This window comes from Xyrauchen texanus, chromosome 24 (genome assembly GCF_025860055.1).
Source record: "Xyrauchen texanus isolate HMW12.3.18 chromosome 24, RBS_HiC_50CHRs, whole genome shotgun sequence".
In the NCBI taxonomy this organism is placed as follows: Eukaryota; Metazoa; Chordata; class Actinopteri; order Cypriniformes; family Catostomidae; genus Xyrauchen; species Xyrauchen texanus.
Genome location: NC_068299.1, coordinates 27,021,488 through 27,038,790, shown reverse-complemented (window position 1 = coordinate 27,038,790; position 17,303 = coordinate 27,021,488). Strand labels below are relative to the sequence as shown.

Here is a 17,303-nt window from a genome sequence, read left to right as displayed (position 1 = left end):
CGAAAACACTTCTCTTGTTTAACCCTGCTTTAATGGCATATACTCTCATTTTATTCTATTTCTTTCCCTGTCTACCACGGGATTATATCTCGAAAGGGGTATTCAAGGGGGGCCCCTATATCTGTCTAACTGAGCCATAAAAGCTGCATGAGTCTATACTTGCAGCTTTTAGTATATAAAATAATAATAATAATAATAATAATAATAATAATAATAATACATGAAAAAACTACCCTGCTTTGAGTTGCCTCCTGGTGGCTCGGGGCCACTCTATATTGCTTATAGCGAGAAACAGCCCTGTGCTAAATTACTCCATACCATAATTCACCAGTTCCGAGAGTAAACAGCACTATTTCTACTGAGTGAACTTTACTACACTAGGAAACAGGAACACAGCCTCTTGGGCGCATTCCAATGCTTGACCCTGAGGAATAAACTTCCTTGGACACAGTGGCGGTGTTAACCTCCATGCAAACCTTGCAAGGGGAAATCCCTCCCCCCATAATTAATTGATCCCTCTTATTCTTCTACTTTTTAAAAATGTAAAAGTTTTATTCTAAATTGGCCTGCAGTTGATATAAGTTCAGTATGTCTTCAAGTGCATTTGAATGGCTTAAAAATATGAGTTGATCGTACTATTTGCGGCAATGGTATCTAGTAGGAGTGGTGGTGGTGTAATGGCTAAAGCACAGGGCTGTTAATCAGAAGGTTGCTGGTTCAAACCCCACGGCCACCACCATTGTGTCCTTGAGCAAGGCACTTAACTCCAGGTTGCTCTGGGGGGATTGTCCCTGTAATAAGTGCACTGTAACTTGCTTTGGATAAAAGCGTCTGCCAAATGCATAAATGTAAATGTATCTACTTAGGCTTTCAATGTTTTTTGGAAATGCAGCCCTGATCTGTTACCACACAAATTGCTGGGGTAAGAATAACATTTATGTGCCTTTTTTAATTTCACTCAGAAACTGACAAATAGCGAGTAAAGCACACAAAAACAAAAATCATATAAATTCTCATATTGGGATCCAAGTTTTCTTTTTGTAACTGACTACAATTTATATAATCAGTTAATTAACTATAATAATAATTTCTAATCATTTCCGAATTACAATTAAGAAGTAATCTACCATCACTGCCTCTTGAGGAGTGGACAGTTCATCCAAATATGAAAATGATGTTGTCTTTTAATCATCCGTATGTTTTTCCAAACCCATATGTCTTTCTTTCTTCCATGGAGCCCAAGGAGATGTTAGGCAGAATTTCTATGTCACCCTTCACTTTCCTAGCATTTAATTTTTTTTTTTTTTTACATACAATGAAAGTTAATGGTTACCTGAGGCAAAACATTTCCTTTTCAAATGGATTTGGAACTACATGAAGGTGAGTAAATAAGGTCCATGAACTTTGTGTTCATTCGTTTTTCATTTTGAAATAATAAAAAGAAATAAATTATGCATTGAATTTAATTTTCATTTAAAAAGAAATAAGCAAAAAACAACAACAAAAAAGGCTTGTTTTTGAATCATTCGTTTTCTCATATTTAGTGCTCATGGATATAATATGAATATACAGCTTGAATGTTTGATTTGCCCATGTGGGTCTGAAATGAGATTGGTCAACCTTGCGTAATAAATATGCAACTGTCAAACTTTTGGAAGAATGTTAATGTTTAGAATTAAAAATTATATGAATCCACCAGTAGAGCTGTATCGTGTTGAACTCTTATTCTGATTGGTTTGATTGAGGCAGGACAGATGACAGTGCAGGTTGACCAATCCCGTTTCATACCCACATGTGCAAATCAGATATTCAAACTGTATATTCATATTATATCCATGAGCAATAAATATGAGAAAATAGCTAATTTCTTGCTTTTTTTTTTTTTTTTACAAAATAGCTAATTTCTTATTAAACTAATTATCAAAAAACAAGCCTTTTTAGTTGTCTTTTTTAGATTTCTTTTTATATGAAAAACAAAAATTCAAAGCATAATTTATTTTTTGTTTTTTTTATTTAAAAAAGAAAAACAAATGAATGCAATTTACCAAAAAAATGACAGAAGTTTCATTTTGGGGTTAACTATCTCTTTAACATTTGCTATCACTGGAAGAATAAAAGACAAGAACCAGACACAGCAGAAGAAATATGACATTAATATTATTTTACAAACTGTGGGAAACTTATCAGATGGCAAAGATTAAGGAGTGTACTGACCCCTAAACAAGTACATAAAAAGTAACAGACAAGTTCGATGAACTTCTGAAAAATTGGCCAAACTGTTTTTTTTTTTTTGTGTGTTCAATATCTATAGAGGACATTATTTCTGTTGAGCAATTTTGGAGAGATGGCACTAATGTTCCTCGTTGTTAATAAATTTATACTGTTTAAGCCAGTGGCATAGATTCCAGAGAGGATGGGGGGAAGGTAAGTAACCCCCCCAACAATCAAAACAAGCAAGTACAACCCCCCACCCCCAATATTTATACCATGGTCAGTGGAAACATGGGTAAATGCTTCATTTTGCAATCCCCCAATGTCCAAGCCAAATCTACGCCATTGGTTTAAGATGAGACTTTTAAGAGATTGATTTCTCTGCACCTGTGATACAGGTGTGGTGTGCACACTTTAAAGGTGTGGAGTTTTACTCAAGAACAGTCTAATTGCTTAGATTTAAAACTGTTTTCAAAAACTCTCTCCTCTAAAGACCAGGCTTGGACCATTTAATTTCAGTTAGCAGATATTGCAACACTAATGTGTGTTGAGGGGTCTGTTTCATGTACTAATTTGTGGAGAGATTCTGTTAGCTCCAACCATTAAGTGTATTGATGACAGGTATGTAAATAATTGTTTCGTAACCCAGATTTAACGAAGCACAGTTCTTACATAACACAATGAGTAGTTCAGCATTGCAACATACTAATCCACAAAATTATATAACTGTTTTCATTTATTGTGCCAAACAGTTCCTCTTCAAATGAGTTTGGAACTATATGAGGTTGAGTAAATAAGGTCTGTGTACTTTGCGTTCATTCATTTTTCGTTTTGAATAAAAAAATTAAATAAAAATAATTTTTGTTTAGTTTCTTTTTATTTCAAAAGCAATAGGCAAAAATGGAAAAAGGCTTGTTTTTTGATTATTTGTTTTGTTTCAAAAATAAAAAAGCAAGAAATTAGCTAATTTCTCATGTTTATTGCTCATGGATATAAAATGAATGTACAGCTTGAATATTTGATATGCACATGTGGATCTGAAATGCAATTGGTCAACCTGCACTGTCATCTGTCCTGCCTCAATCAAACCAATCAGAATGAGAGTTCCCTATCTGTCACTCACTCGAAGTTGGTTTGATGGAGTGACACTAGGGGTCAACCTTGGGAGCTCCAAACACCTCTGATATTTGAAAAAATTGAAAAAAGGCCAAGGAAAATTGGCGAGTGGAATTTGCATGCCACTCCCCTGGACATATGGGTATGAAAGGAACCGACTTGCAACCACTCATTCTGATTTTTTCTTCGGAGCCGAGAGGTTTCTATGAGTTTCCATTCACCTCAAAGCATAAAAGGCATTTTCAGCTGTTAGATATATGCCGCATTGCAGCGGGTTCTCCCCCTCTACACAGATAAGCGCAGAGAACACCACTTGGCGCTTTGGCAGCTACACTAAGAGAGTATATCTAAAAGAGTATTCCTCTAAAAGAGTATTCCTCTAAAAGAGTGAGCACTGACGGAAAGCGTCTTTATAAAGATGCCTTTCCATATGTGTGTAGTTCTGTAGCCACGTGGAGACAGCATTCATGGATGGTTCGGGCTCTCACTGCGAGAGCATGACCATGGCAACATTGTGGTCATGGTTTTCCTTCTTCAGAGGGAAAGCCAGCCCAGCCGCTCCCCGTCTCTGTCCTTCTACCTACGGGTATCAGGCTACGACAGTTAGTGCTGGGGCGATTTGGGATCCCAATGGGAGTGGTTTTGCCGGGTGAACCCCCACGGACCTCCCTTTCCCCAGTATGATAATTTGCCCAGGTCGAGTTCTGGGATGAGACAGGCAGCTCACCCCAGGGTGAGTTTAATGTCTCTTTCGTGGCTTGAGAGCAGGATGAGCTCTCAATCGCAGCATCAGAGAGCAGGATGGCACGGTCGGATGTGGAGGACTCGGCTGGGTTCCCACCTTCAGGTGTGGTCGCCCAGTCTAAGGCTGATGCAGAGCTGACCGTCATGCTGACCGCAAGTGTCGGGATCGAGTGGAACACTCTGCCCTTCCTGAGCCCTCACAGCTTGATGACTGGTTTCTGGGCTCAGAGTGGCGCTCACAACCGTGCCCAGACCCTGTTCCATTCTTCCCGGAAGTGCATGAGGAGCTCACAAAGTCGTGGCAGGCACCTTTCACTGCCTGGACTCGGCTTCAGCGCTCCTACGCTCTCACTACCCTTGATGGTGGGATGGCCAGGGGGCACACAGAGATTCCTCAGGTGGATAAGTAGCCCCAGACTCCAGTCCATGGCCTGTAAGTCTACATCGTCCTTGACGGCCAAGGCTTACAGTGATGCTGGACAGGCCACCTCCACCCTGCATGCCATGCCCCTCCTGCAAATCCACCAGGCCAAGGCCCCTACACGAGGGTTGTCCTGACCCAAGAGTGATGCAGGATCTGTGCTTGGCGACCAACCTCGCTCTACGGGTGATGAAGGTCATGGCAAGGGCTCTCGGGCAGGCGATATCCACCATGGTGTTCCAGGAGCGCCACCTGTGGCTTAACCAGTTTGAGATGAAGGACGCCACAAGGTTCACTTCCTTGACACTCCCATCTCCCAGGCTGACCTGTTCGGCAACACCGTTGAGGACTTTGCTCAGCAGTTCTCGACGGACAAGAAGCAGACGGACGCTATCCAGCATATTCTGCCCCAGCGTGGTTCATGGTCCCACATCCCGTCTGCTCATCACCGAGGGCATCCTCCTGCGGCAGCAACACCTGTTCTGCAGCAGCCAGAGCCAACCGCTCCCTGAAGACGGCCCTCCTGACTGCGCTCACTTCCATCAAGAGGGTTGGGGACCTGCAGGCATTCTCTATCGGCAATATGTGCCTGGATTTCAGTCTGGCATGCTCTCACATGGTCTTGAGACCCCGACCGGACTATGCACCCAAGGTTCCCACTACTCCTTTTAGGGACCAGGTGGTGAGCCTGCAAGAGCTGCCCCAGTAGGAGGCAGACCCAGCCATGTCGTTGCTGTGTCCGGTACATGCTTTGTGTATCTACTTGAATCTACACGTAGAGCTTTAGATGCTCTGAGCAGCTCTTTGTCTGTTTTGGGGGACAGCAGAAGGGGAAGGCTGTATCCAAACAGAGGATGGCCCACTGTATTGTGGATGCCATAGCCTTGGCATATCAGGCCCAAGGCGTGCCACCCCCCTTGGGAGTACGAGCACACTCCACTAGGAGTGTAGCATACTCCTGGGCCTTGGCGGACAGCGCCTCTCTAGCAGACATCTGTAGAGCAGCGGGCTAGGCGACACCCAAAACCTTTGCAAGGTTTTATACTCTCCGTGTTGAGCCAGTTTCATCCTGTGTGTTGGCAGGTATGAACAGGTAAGTGGTGGGCAGCTGGCCGGGTGTACTGTTTGCACACAGCGCCTTTCCCCTCCCCGAGGGGATGCTGTGCACTTTTTCCTCGTGTGAGTTCCCGAGCCAGGTGAACCCTGGATGTCTTTCCTCCTCAGCCCTGCTGCAGGCGAGTTTGGCAGATAAATTCAATGCCGGGCCCAGGTATGTCTATACTGGGGTAGGTGCTCCACATTTGTGGTTGTAACCCCATGTGATGTACTTTCCACGGTATGGTTTCCCTGAAGGCAAACCAATGTCTTCCCTTTGGGCAAAGCCTCCTCTGCTTCCAGTAGCTGCATTTGTAGAGCATCTCCCCTCCTGGTAGGACCTACAGCGGAGGCTTCTTACCACATGTGTACTACCGGTTGGTAAGTCCATGTGACTCCACATGTTAACATCACCTTCGGGCAGGCGTGGTCTCCATGGTGTCTTTTCCTCATGGGGAAAAAGAACACCTTCCCTGACACGAATACATCTGGCCCCAACTGAATGATTTTAAAAAAAATTGGTGGGAGAAAAAGAAGAGAAACGGCAGAAGTGGCTGGTGTGGCCTGTTCCCATTGTTAGTACGTCCTGTCCCTCCCTTTCTGGGTACAAGGGATCTTGAGACGTTTGTGGGGCATTGGGAAGGTTACGTGCAGGCCGAGTGCACTTGCTACTAGTCACACACTGGCCTGCCTTCACCTGCACCGCCAGTCCATGTAACACAGTTCAGCTGTTTGTGGCATTTTGTATAGGGACCCCCAGTGTCACTACACTGACACAACGTCGAGTGAGTGACAGATAGGGAATGTCTTGGATACTGTTGTATACTCCGTTCCCTGATGGAGGGAATGAGACGTTGTGTCCCTCTTGCTACAACACTGAACTACCCGCTAAAAATTCCACTCTCCAATTTTCATTGGCCTTTTCTCAAATACACTCTATCGTCACTACATCGACACAACGTCTCGTGCCCTCCATCAGGGAATAGAGGTTACAACATTAACCAAGACAATCAACACGATACAGCTCTACAGATGGATTCATCTAATTTTTAATTCTAAACATTTACATTCTTCCAAACGTTTAACAGTTGCATATTTATTACGACTCTGCTCTCTCGCATAAAGCAGCCAAATTATTTATCCGACAGCCTACCAAATGAACACGGCAACATATACAATGCTGCTGCATAACGTTCTGAGAAAGTATATTTATAGCTAACAATTGTGTAGCCATTGGTGATTCAGCTTGTTCTCACTGCAGTTTTCCGCTGACAACGTGACTATTTTAGCAATTGGTGTTACAAAAAATTAAACACGAATGCCCTCTACTGATCATGTCAGTTTTTCATCGCCTAATGCCTTGTGATGCAACATGTTTTTTTTTTTTTTGGTCATGCATTCTCAAAGGCAACATCTGTATTGTGACAGAAGCAAATCCATTAGCCATCATATTTTACAATTTCAGCTGCTTTTCAGTGAACAAAAAACTACCAAGCGAGTGCACAAAGTTTAAAAACAGCATTAACCAATAGGCTGTTAATTTACTAATGGAAGTGTAGTTATTTATAATTTATAGACATGTGTGAATTTGTTGTTATGTTAGGTATTTTGCATCACAACATTTTTTAAATAAATCTATTGTCAGGTAGCTTAACAAGTGACAGCAGAGTTGCAATAAATATGCAACTGTCAAACTTTTGGAAGAATGTTAATGTTTAGAATTAAAAATTATATGAATCCACCAGTATATTTTAACTCCCACCCCAATGTTCAAGCCAAATCTACTCCCTTTGTTTAAGCTGAAACCTTTGAGAGACTGATTTCTCTGCACCTGTGATATGGTGTAGTGGGCTCACTTTAAAGGTGTGGAGTTTTACACAAGAACAGTCTAAGATTTTGGGACATGTTGAGAGGACATTTGGGGTCACGAGGCACAGCAAGTTATCATCCTATTCACCCACTGCCACCACAATAGAAACCTGCTGGAAATGTTATTTTGGTGTTGGAACAGAAAAAATATATATATTTCCACAACACTGTTAATTTACCCAGGTCAAGGAGTTGTTATGATGTCCAGAAGCTTTCGCTATGGGGTTTTGCAACACTTATTGCTTACTTAAAACTCTCTCCTCTAAAGACCAGGCTTGGACAATTTAACTTTCAGTTAGCAGATATTGCAACACTAATGTGTGTTGAGGGGTCTGTTTAATGTACTAATTTGTGGACAGATTCTGTTAGCTCCAACCGTTAAGTGTATTGATGACAGGTATGTAAATAATTGGAACCACATGGTGTTTCGTAACCCAGATTTAATGAAGCACAGTTCTTACATAATACAATAAGTAGTTCAGCATTGCAACATACTTCAAACTAATCCACAAAATAATAATTGCTGTTAAACTGCCAGAACATGAGGCAAAAACTTATTTATCAACCAATCATACAGAAAGGCATAACTCTTCTCTAGCTTCAGTGTGTTTTATGTAAAAATATGTGTTACTCCTACTTCTTCTTAAAATGATTTCTTCAAAATTCTGATAAGTTTTAAAAAATCTGATTTGGTCTTTAGACACAATTTTTCAAAATGGCAAACATTGTCAAGGCATAATATCTGCTGACATAGTGAAATGTTTATATAGAGAGACATTACATTTGGAAAAAAAGCCTACCACATTTAGTGATCAAACCTATGTACACTTTACATATTTGGCTTGGCAGGGACCTTATTAACTGTGTTATTTTGCATTATAATGCTACATTTGGCTAATGAAGGTTATTTGGATGCTAATAATGGTGTTGATTTATTTATTTGTTTATTTATTTGACATCTTATCAAAGAATACAAAAATAGAAAAGAGATTTGCAGGAGAGGTTAGAAACCTTTATGGGCTTATATGAATACATCAACGTTTCAATGACAAACATTTAAATCAATATGAAAAAAGAAAGAAAAGTAAAGCAAACCAAAAATATATTATATATAATACATTATTATATATAAGATTACATTTTCCTTCAGCAGAGGAGCAAAAATGCATCTAACAATTCATGACTGGTCAGTGAAAACAGCAGTTTCAGACAGTTTTTATTGAAAGTTTTTATTAAAACATTGCAATACATGAGATGTGCAGGAAATTATAGGCTATTTAAATGCAAAAGATTCCACAGCTCAAAAAGTTTAACTGAAAAAAAATATTTTAAGATTTACTCCTTTCAATTTCATAACAAAATGCAATCAAATTAATGTTGTTATACAATTAAATTGTATAGAATTTTGTTATCAAATGGAAATGCATGAATCTTAAAAATAGGTTATAATGTGTATATATATATATATATATATATATATATATATATATATATATATATATATATATATATATATATATATATCCCTCTTTACTGGGTTGTTGTACGGTCAATCCACTGAGTATAGTGGGAAATGATAGTGTAGAGTCCAGGCTTTCTGCTGGAGCCACATTTCTTCCCTCCATTAGAGGTTATCCCCACAGCAATGCCCTTGTACAGCAGAGGACCACCAGAGTCACCCTATAAGACAGTCAGAGAGAGAGAGAGAGAGAGAGAGAGAGAGAAAGAGCGCGAGAGAAGTCGTTTGTCTTGAGAACTTTTGAGGTAATGTCCATCTTTGATTGCTACCCTTGTAGTGGAAACTTACATCACAAGTGTCCTTTCGTTTTTCCGCAGCACAGAGCATGTTGCTGGTGAACTTCCTTCCATAGTAATCAGCACGGCCACAGAGCATTCGTTCAAAGACAGTGACACTAAGCTCTTGCAATTTGTCTGGTCGCTCTCCCAGGTTGTTCAAAGAGCCCCACCCGGCTGTGTCCACAACAGCACCCTTCTCAGGGTCAACCCCTCCCTCACGTTGGAATTTCAAAGGTTTTGCTGCAGAGCTTTCTTTGATTGGCGTTTCGAGCTGTCAATAACAAAGGCATTGTATTATTCTGACAGTCTACTATAGAAGCTAGGAGAAAGTGAGATAAATGAGGGCCATTTTTTGGTTGACATGGAGGTGATTGTCAAAAAGAGTCCCAATTTACCTGAAGTCACTGATCTCTTCTAAAGAGTTTGGTAAGTTACTCAGAATACTAGGCCTTATTAATTTTCTAAAATTGTAATCAGAATAAACTACTCATTACTTCATGGAAAAAGTAATTAAATTTCTAGAAATGTAACTTTTAAGTTATTTTCCAGTACCTCTACAATTACTTTTCACAGAAAATATAGAATTCCACATAAATTATATTATATTAGAAATATGGGTAACCCGAGTAATGTAATTGTAACATAACTGAAAGTGAGTAACTGCAATCTGATTACAAGAAATTAAAATATGTTACACTGCTTTTTGTCTAAAAAGTTAATTGATTATAGGGATTTATTATTTTGTAATCACATTACACCCAACACTGCTCTTATATTCACATACACATTTTGATTTTAAACAGAATCACAGTTTCAACTCGTTCTCACTCCCAAGGCAGTTGACAGTATTTACCTTAAGGAGGGCAATATCATTGTCGTAGTTGCTGAAACTGAAATCAGGATGGTTGTAGACTGCAGAGACATCAAAGGTTTGTTTAGTGTCCTCAGCTGTGGACAGTGAGTGAGCTCCCAACACAACCTGGACACCAGATGCCCTCCTGCAGGAAACAAGAAAAACTAACATTTATAATTTAGAAGGATAACAATTCTGTTTTATATTATTTAAACTAAAAAAAACATATCTGCTGCTGAAATCATTTTTGCCTAGGTGAAGTGCAGTGCAGTGATTTTACATACCCATCCTGCAAGCAGTGTGCCGCACTCATGACCCACTGACTGGAGATGAGGAAGCCACCGCACTCATGTTTTCCATTCCACTGAAGTGAAGCCATGTAAGGACGAGAGTGTGCCTCAGACTCCTTTCCACCTGTGATGCATTCACCTACACATAACAAAACACAGCCACAACACAATGAAGACATTACCAGTTACACAAGGTATACCTCATTACTCTGACAGAATATACCAATGTTCAATGTTTAAATGTAGAAATGCTGAAGATATTGAACAGAAAGGCATATCCTATAGAACAAACACTAATATTACCACTGAATATGACTCACCAGGTAGAGCTGCTGCAAAGAGCAAAACGCAGACAAATATCAGTCTTATCTGATCCATAGTGAACAATCACTGTCTGTATTGCTCTGAGACTGAAGAACACTTCGTGCTGCTTGAGCTTTGTATAATGCAGAGAGAGAGAGAGAGAGAGAGAGAGAGAGAGAGAGAGAGAGAGAGAGAGAGAGAGTTGTTGTGAAACGCATTCTTTTCCCTACCCCACACCAGGAGATGGAAAACAGAAATATGCCATCAATCTTTTTCTTCATCTATCTTTTACTCCTTCTCTTTAACAAACATCTGCTCTGTTTCACTTTTTTGTCTTTTCTCCAGTTTTTCCCCACTACCATAACTCAGTATTTTATTATGCTCATACAGAAAGTAGAGGATCATAAATATTTGTACAAAGAAAAGAAAGAAAGAAAAAAAACTTGAATAATGACTTGCACATGTATTTGAAACACCCACATATGCCTGTATCACATTCAAGGTTCTGAGCCAGGCTGCAAGAAACCCCCTAAGTTTAGAAAAAACGTCTCGGGTTACATGTGTAACCCTTGTTCCCTGAAAAAGCCGCACTGGGACGTCCCAGGACCGCTCTTCAAAAAGTAGTATCTGACGACACCTGGTGACGTATCCATTTATAGCCTGGCCTCAGGTGCATCTAATGATTACATCAGCCGAGGCTATAAATTCCGTGTTTCACACAGTATTTCAGCTCGGCTCACAGCGGAGGCTGTTCCCCGTAGCGCGTAGCAGCGCAACATCGTAGTGAAGCCTTTTGTAAAGGGAACATTGTTATATCCAGCAAGCAGTGTCACTAAAGTGTTTTCTTAACTTAAGAGGTTTCATTCTACTGGCTGCTGACTCTTGCATTCAGAAGTGTCTCTGGAAAAGCACCCTACTTCCTCAAAACTCTCCTGCAGATCCAGAGGTGGGTAGTAATGCTTTACATTTACTCTGTTACAGGGTTACAACTTTTGGGGAAGATTTTACTTTTAGAGTAGGTTTATAAAATAAAATAAAAGTGGGTACTTTTTACTCTCACTCAAGTAAATTTCTAATACTTTTTTTAAACTTTTACTTCTTTACAATGTGTGGTATTATGGTCATTACATTACTGGTTTTAATTTGAATTAATCTGTAATTTATTGAGAGATTATTGAATGGGACTTTTACGAGAGCGGAAATTCACAGCTGCGCACAATGAGACGCTCCCACTTGTCACACAAGTCATTAGTGCAGCAGCCTCAAACACTTGAAAGTGAAATATTTTCTTCACTCCACACAGTGAAAAAAAGAATAGTTTTGTCATGCAATGCCTTTTTAAACACCAAGACAATTCACTTTTTTAAAGTCACAGCTCCAACTTCAGGCAGCACGCTGAGGTAAGTTTTGGCTCTAAATCTAACACAGGCTTTTTTGTGTAATGAGATGGTCATTTTCAGGGTGATTCTGTAACTGGGCTCATACGACATCAGTTTTTAAGTGTACATTTTTTAATTAGTGCAGCAATATATCAGTGTGCTTTGTCCCGCATGTAATAAGCAGTATTTGTGCATTTACTCCGCACCCTCAAGGGGGTACTGGAAACTATCGCAGCTACTACAGGTGAATTGACTGTATAAATCCATTTAAACATCCAAATTGAGTGAAAATCACTGCCATTCGCGTGATCGACAACTAGAGCGCGAAAAGACAGTATTTCTGCGCGTGCACAGTGAGGTGCGCAGGGCGTGCGCCTGTGAGATGTGCAGGCACGAGGCGATCGTGGCGACAAGAGTGACTTTATCTGCAATCGTTCACTCATTCAGAATTTTCTACATAGTAAATGGCAGTTAGTGCACTACATCTCAGCAGTAAGTGAACGAAATGAGTGAATTCGGATGAGAGTGTCGGAGCTCTGGGGCTGGTGCAGAAAGGTACTTATAAAATACTTGTTATTACAAGTAATAACTTACTTGTTATTCTTATTAAATAATGTATTAATTTTGTCATTTTAATATATACTGTGTGTTAATATAAAGAGTAAACACATTTGATCAAATAAAGAGTACAATTTAAAATGTATCTGTGTGTTTTGTCTCTCTATATGTTATTATGTTATTTTAATCCTGTAATGATTTTCAGAAAGTAATTTACTATATTCAGCATGAAATAAAACATTGCAGGAGTGTAGTAAGCAGTAAACTCCCAGCTCGTATGTCTTCCCCATGGTGGATTGTGGGGAAATTAACCGTCATCGAGTGTACTTGAAATGTACACTTGAAATTAGAGTGCATTGTGGGTAAGAATAAATTAGGGAACGAGTGGCTCAATCAGAATTCAGACACTCCTACAAAATTGCAAAAACTCGAAATAGTGCACTATATAGTGGATATGGGGTGGTTTCAGTGTTCCACGATCAGGGTTGGTGCCCTACGTAGGCTGCGTTCTCTGCATTTAGAGAGTGGCGGTACTGCTGTACAGAACTAATGATCTAAATACTTACAACACTGAAAACTGTAACTACACTGAAATAAGAATCTACACAGGACTTTAAAGCTATGAAATAGCAAAAGAAGGCATTAATAAAGCATGATCTTGCTTTGCTTTATATTTCAGCATTATATATAATGTCCTTGTGGGATATCTTCACATTTTCACTGTAATTACTAGAAATGTTTCCAAACCTCTCTTCTTATTGACAAATTCATCCAAATCTGACAAAAGCCCTTAAAGGCATAGTTCATAATAATTATTATTATTTACTCACCCTCATGTCACCACAGATGCCTTTGACTTTCTTTCTTCTGCTGAACTCAAATGAATAATTTAAAAGAATTTCTCAGCTTTGTAGATCCATACACTGCAAGTGAATGGGTGGCAACATTTTAAAGCTAAACAAACAAAAAAAACAAACATAAGTCAGCATTAAAATAATCCATAAGACTCTAGTGGTTAAATCAGTATCTTCAGAAGCGATGTGATATGAGAATGTGTGGACAAGAAACAGAGAAACAGATCACTTTCACATTCTTGTGTTATTGGTGATTCACATTCTTCTCTGCATATCGCCCCCTGCTGTCTAGCAAAAAATGACCTGTTTCTCACCAACACCATATAAATTCAACGACATGAATAAAACCACTGGAGTCGTATGGATTACTTTTATGCTGCCTTTATGTGCTTTTTGGTGCATCAACATTTTGGCCTACAGAGCTAAAATAATCTTTTAAAAATAAGAATTTGTGTTCTGCAGAAGAAATTATGTAATACACATCTGGAATGGCATGAGTGTGAGTAAATGATGAGAGAATTTTAATTTTTAGGTAAACTATCTATAAACTATAAGTGATAGCCAAAATGTAATATTCTGTCATAATTTCTCTACCCTCATTTTGTTTCAAATTAGTGTGAGGTTTTGTAATATGTGGAACACAAAATATGTTAGACAGAATGTTATACAAATAAGTCATACAGGTTTGGAACAACATGATGGTGAATGATGACAGAATTTACATTAATAATAATCATAATTCTGTAGTACATGTTAAATGTGTATTATGTAATGGAATATAGGTGTAACAAAGACTCAGGTTGAGTGGGATCCATATGCGGTTTTATTATAAGGACAATCTCAGTGGAACAGGTGTAGATTGAGAACCAGGCAAACAGTGTTATCAATGACAAGGCAGAATCGTAGTCAGACAGGCAAAAGTTCAGGGCAGGCAGCAGACAGCAATAGTAAAGATCCAGGCAAAACAAAACAAAGACAGGCGGCAATCAGACGTAATCGGAGGTACAGGGCAGGGTCAAAAACACAGATGAATAATGCAGGTAGATAATAACGCTCAGAAATATAGCCGGGGCAAACAAGACTTCGCAATGTGTGAACTGACAAACAGAACTTAAATAGAGGAAGATAATCAGAAACAGCTGTGGAGTAATCAGACCAGGAATGTGGGCACATGGGAAATGTAGTCTTGAGTGGCCGCTTGGGGAGCTTTCACCGGCATTCGTGACAATAGGGGAGTAAACATCTATTATGTCATTTCTGAAAGTAGCGAGTTACTCACTACTTGAGAACACTTTTAATTGGATACTTTCTTACTCTTACTCAAGTAATTATTTATGTTAGTACTTTTACTTCTACTTGAGTAATTATGTTTTTGAAGTAATTATACTTTTACTTGTGTACAGTTTTTGGCTACTCGACCCACCTGTGTGCAGATCTTTGTTTTATCCTGTCATCTGTGGTGAGTGAGTGTGCAACGCCTGGTGGTACCAACATGATGATGTTCCATCACAACTTTCAAAAACACTCAACTAATACATAATCATGAATTAAGGCACTCCTAATTACAAAACATATCCAGAAATAATTTTCTCTCTTTTCTCTAATGTTCAATTACACTTCTATCATTCAAATATTTTTTTTTTTACTGTTTATTGTTCTTTGTTGTGTAAATGAACATAAATCAATCACATGATCACGAGATTGACATGAAGAAAAGAAATAGAATCGAATAAAGACATGTTACAACTTGTTACAGTAAAAGCCCTCTGAAAATTTGAACTGTGTTTTCAGGACGAGAGTTTGATATTTATGGTTACCTTTTAAATGTATGTTGTTTCATGAATCGTTTGTTTGTTCATAATGGTTTTACTGTTTAAATTGAGCTGAACAGTATGTTGTAAGCAGTTTATAACCAACAAACAAATAAATAATTCAGGCCACCTTCTTAACATCTTTATGTTTTCACTATATCTATACCTATAATGACGTATACATATAATTTCAAGAAAAGGTACCAATCAAGCAGAACGAAACAATCATTATCAATCAAACAGTTCCCATCTATGTTTTGGGCTTATATGTAATTAAGACATCTGCTCTAGTTTGATTCTGCTATGGTTTATTGTTACAGTTATTAGTATTAGTATTATTAGGTTTTACTGTTTAAAGTTAGCTTAAAAACATATAATAAGCTGTTTAATGACAGAACAATTTACCCCTTCATTTTTATTTAACTTTTTTTTTTTTTATTATTATTTTAAATGAACTCAAAACTTTATGACCTGATCCAATTATAAAAAGGATAAATTAATAAATAAACTTCATTGGCCATATTTTATCTTCTTTTCGCACTTTTCCATATTTTTATTTTTACCTAAATTGACATTTACACATAATTTCAAGAAAATAGATGGACTCAATAAATCAGAAAGAAATAGAAGTTGACATTTACACATCATTTCATGAAAATAGAGGCACTCAATAATTCAGAAATAAATATTCATTACAAATCAGTTTCTAATCTTCTATGTTGGCCATATTACACTGTTGCTCTAGTTGTGTAAAGTTCTGTTTTACTGTTACAGTAGAAGAGCTAATAAGCCTATTGCTAACAGGCTGGCTTCTTTAACATAATTGCTTGTTCTTCTCATTTGGTAAGTCGCTTTGAATAGGGAAGGGGGCCCAACTTACTGAAATAACCTGACCATGAAAATATACAGTATATATATATATATATATATATATATATATATATATATATATATATATATATATATATATATATATATATACAAGTATACAAATAAAAAGATCTTACCTTTTCCTTATACTCCATATGCGTTGCACTCAAGAGTGATGCTGATGTGTAAATCTTATAGTAAAGTGTCGACAAATGCAAAAATTTTATGTATATCTATTTTTGTGCCAGAGTACAAATGCAAACAATTCTGTGTGTATTAATGCATGAAATAACACTTTAAAATTAAGGTGCAATTTTGAGTGCCACATGAGTAAGATCAACAAGTGTGTGTAAGTGTGTGCATAATTAGATTATTATATATAATTATTTGTATATGTGCATGTTTGTATGTGCAAAAGTGTGTGTGTGTGTGTGTGTGTGTGTGTGTGTGTGTGTGTGTGTGTGTGTGTGTGTGTGTGTGTATGCCTGTGCAATTATTGAACCAGTGGAATCTCATAATGCAGTCTGTGAAAAGTTTTTAAGCAAATGAAGTGCATAGTAAATAAAGCAACCATGTTTACTTGAAAAATATATATTTTTATTTATGTTTTTTTGTTGTCAAATAATGAGCATCTGTGTAAAGGTGATTATAAATCCAGTTTGGTCCATCTATCCATCTTGTCTGAGAAGAGCCAACCCATGAAATCCTGAGTTCATAGGTGCACACTGTTTTGATGTTTTTAGGTCTGGAGAAGCTCTAACTGGCGTTGGCAGAGTTGCAAAAGTGGTTGTGTTTGTTTATTAAAAGATGCTTTAATGCTGGATCATTTCTGTATCTCTCTACCAGGAGCTGTCTCTCCATTAGGTGCATTTCTTTCATTCTTTTTTGTTGCTCTTTTTCGTGGACCTTTTTCTCAGCCCAATGATGAAGAGCAAACATGCCCTTTTTCTTCACTGTTGGCCTTTCCTGGCCCTTTAAAGTAGGTCGATCCTCTTGTATGAGAGAACTTGCTTGAAACATCTTCAGGATTCTCTCTTCAAACTCATTAATCTTAAGCATCTCATGGTCCTGGTTTGTGATGGGGTCTTTGCATGTCATTTCTGCAGATACCTCCAACTGTTCTGGAGCACTT

The 17,303-nt window shown here is 38.4% G+C and overlaps 1 protein-coding gene across 1 annotated transcript; it reads right to left on the bottom strand.

The window, feature by feature from the left end:
- Positions 1-8,907: 8,907 nt before the first annotated feature.
- LOC127617721 (complement factor D-like) lies at positions 8,908-10,865 on the bottom strand. Its single transcript, XM_052089793.1, has 5 exons — positions 10,717-10,865; positions 10,391-10,535; positions 10,107-10,251; positions 9,264-9,524; positions 8,908-9,136 (listed from the first exon to the last, which is right to left on the bottom strand). The coding sequence occupies exons 1-5, from the start codon at positions 10,772-10,774 to the stop codon at positions 8,987-8,989; spliced, it is 759 nt and encodes a 252-aa protein (XP_051945753.1). The 5' UTR covers positions 10,775-10,865; the 3' UTR covers positions 8,908-8,986.
- Between the last annotated feature and the right edge of the window lie 6,438 nt (positions 10,866-17,303).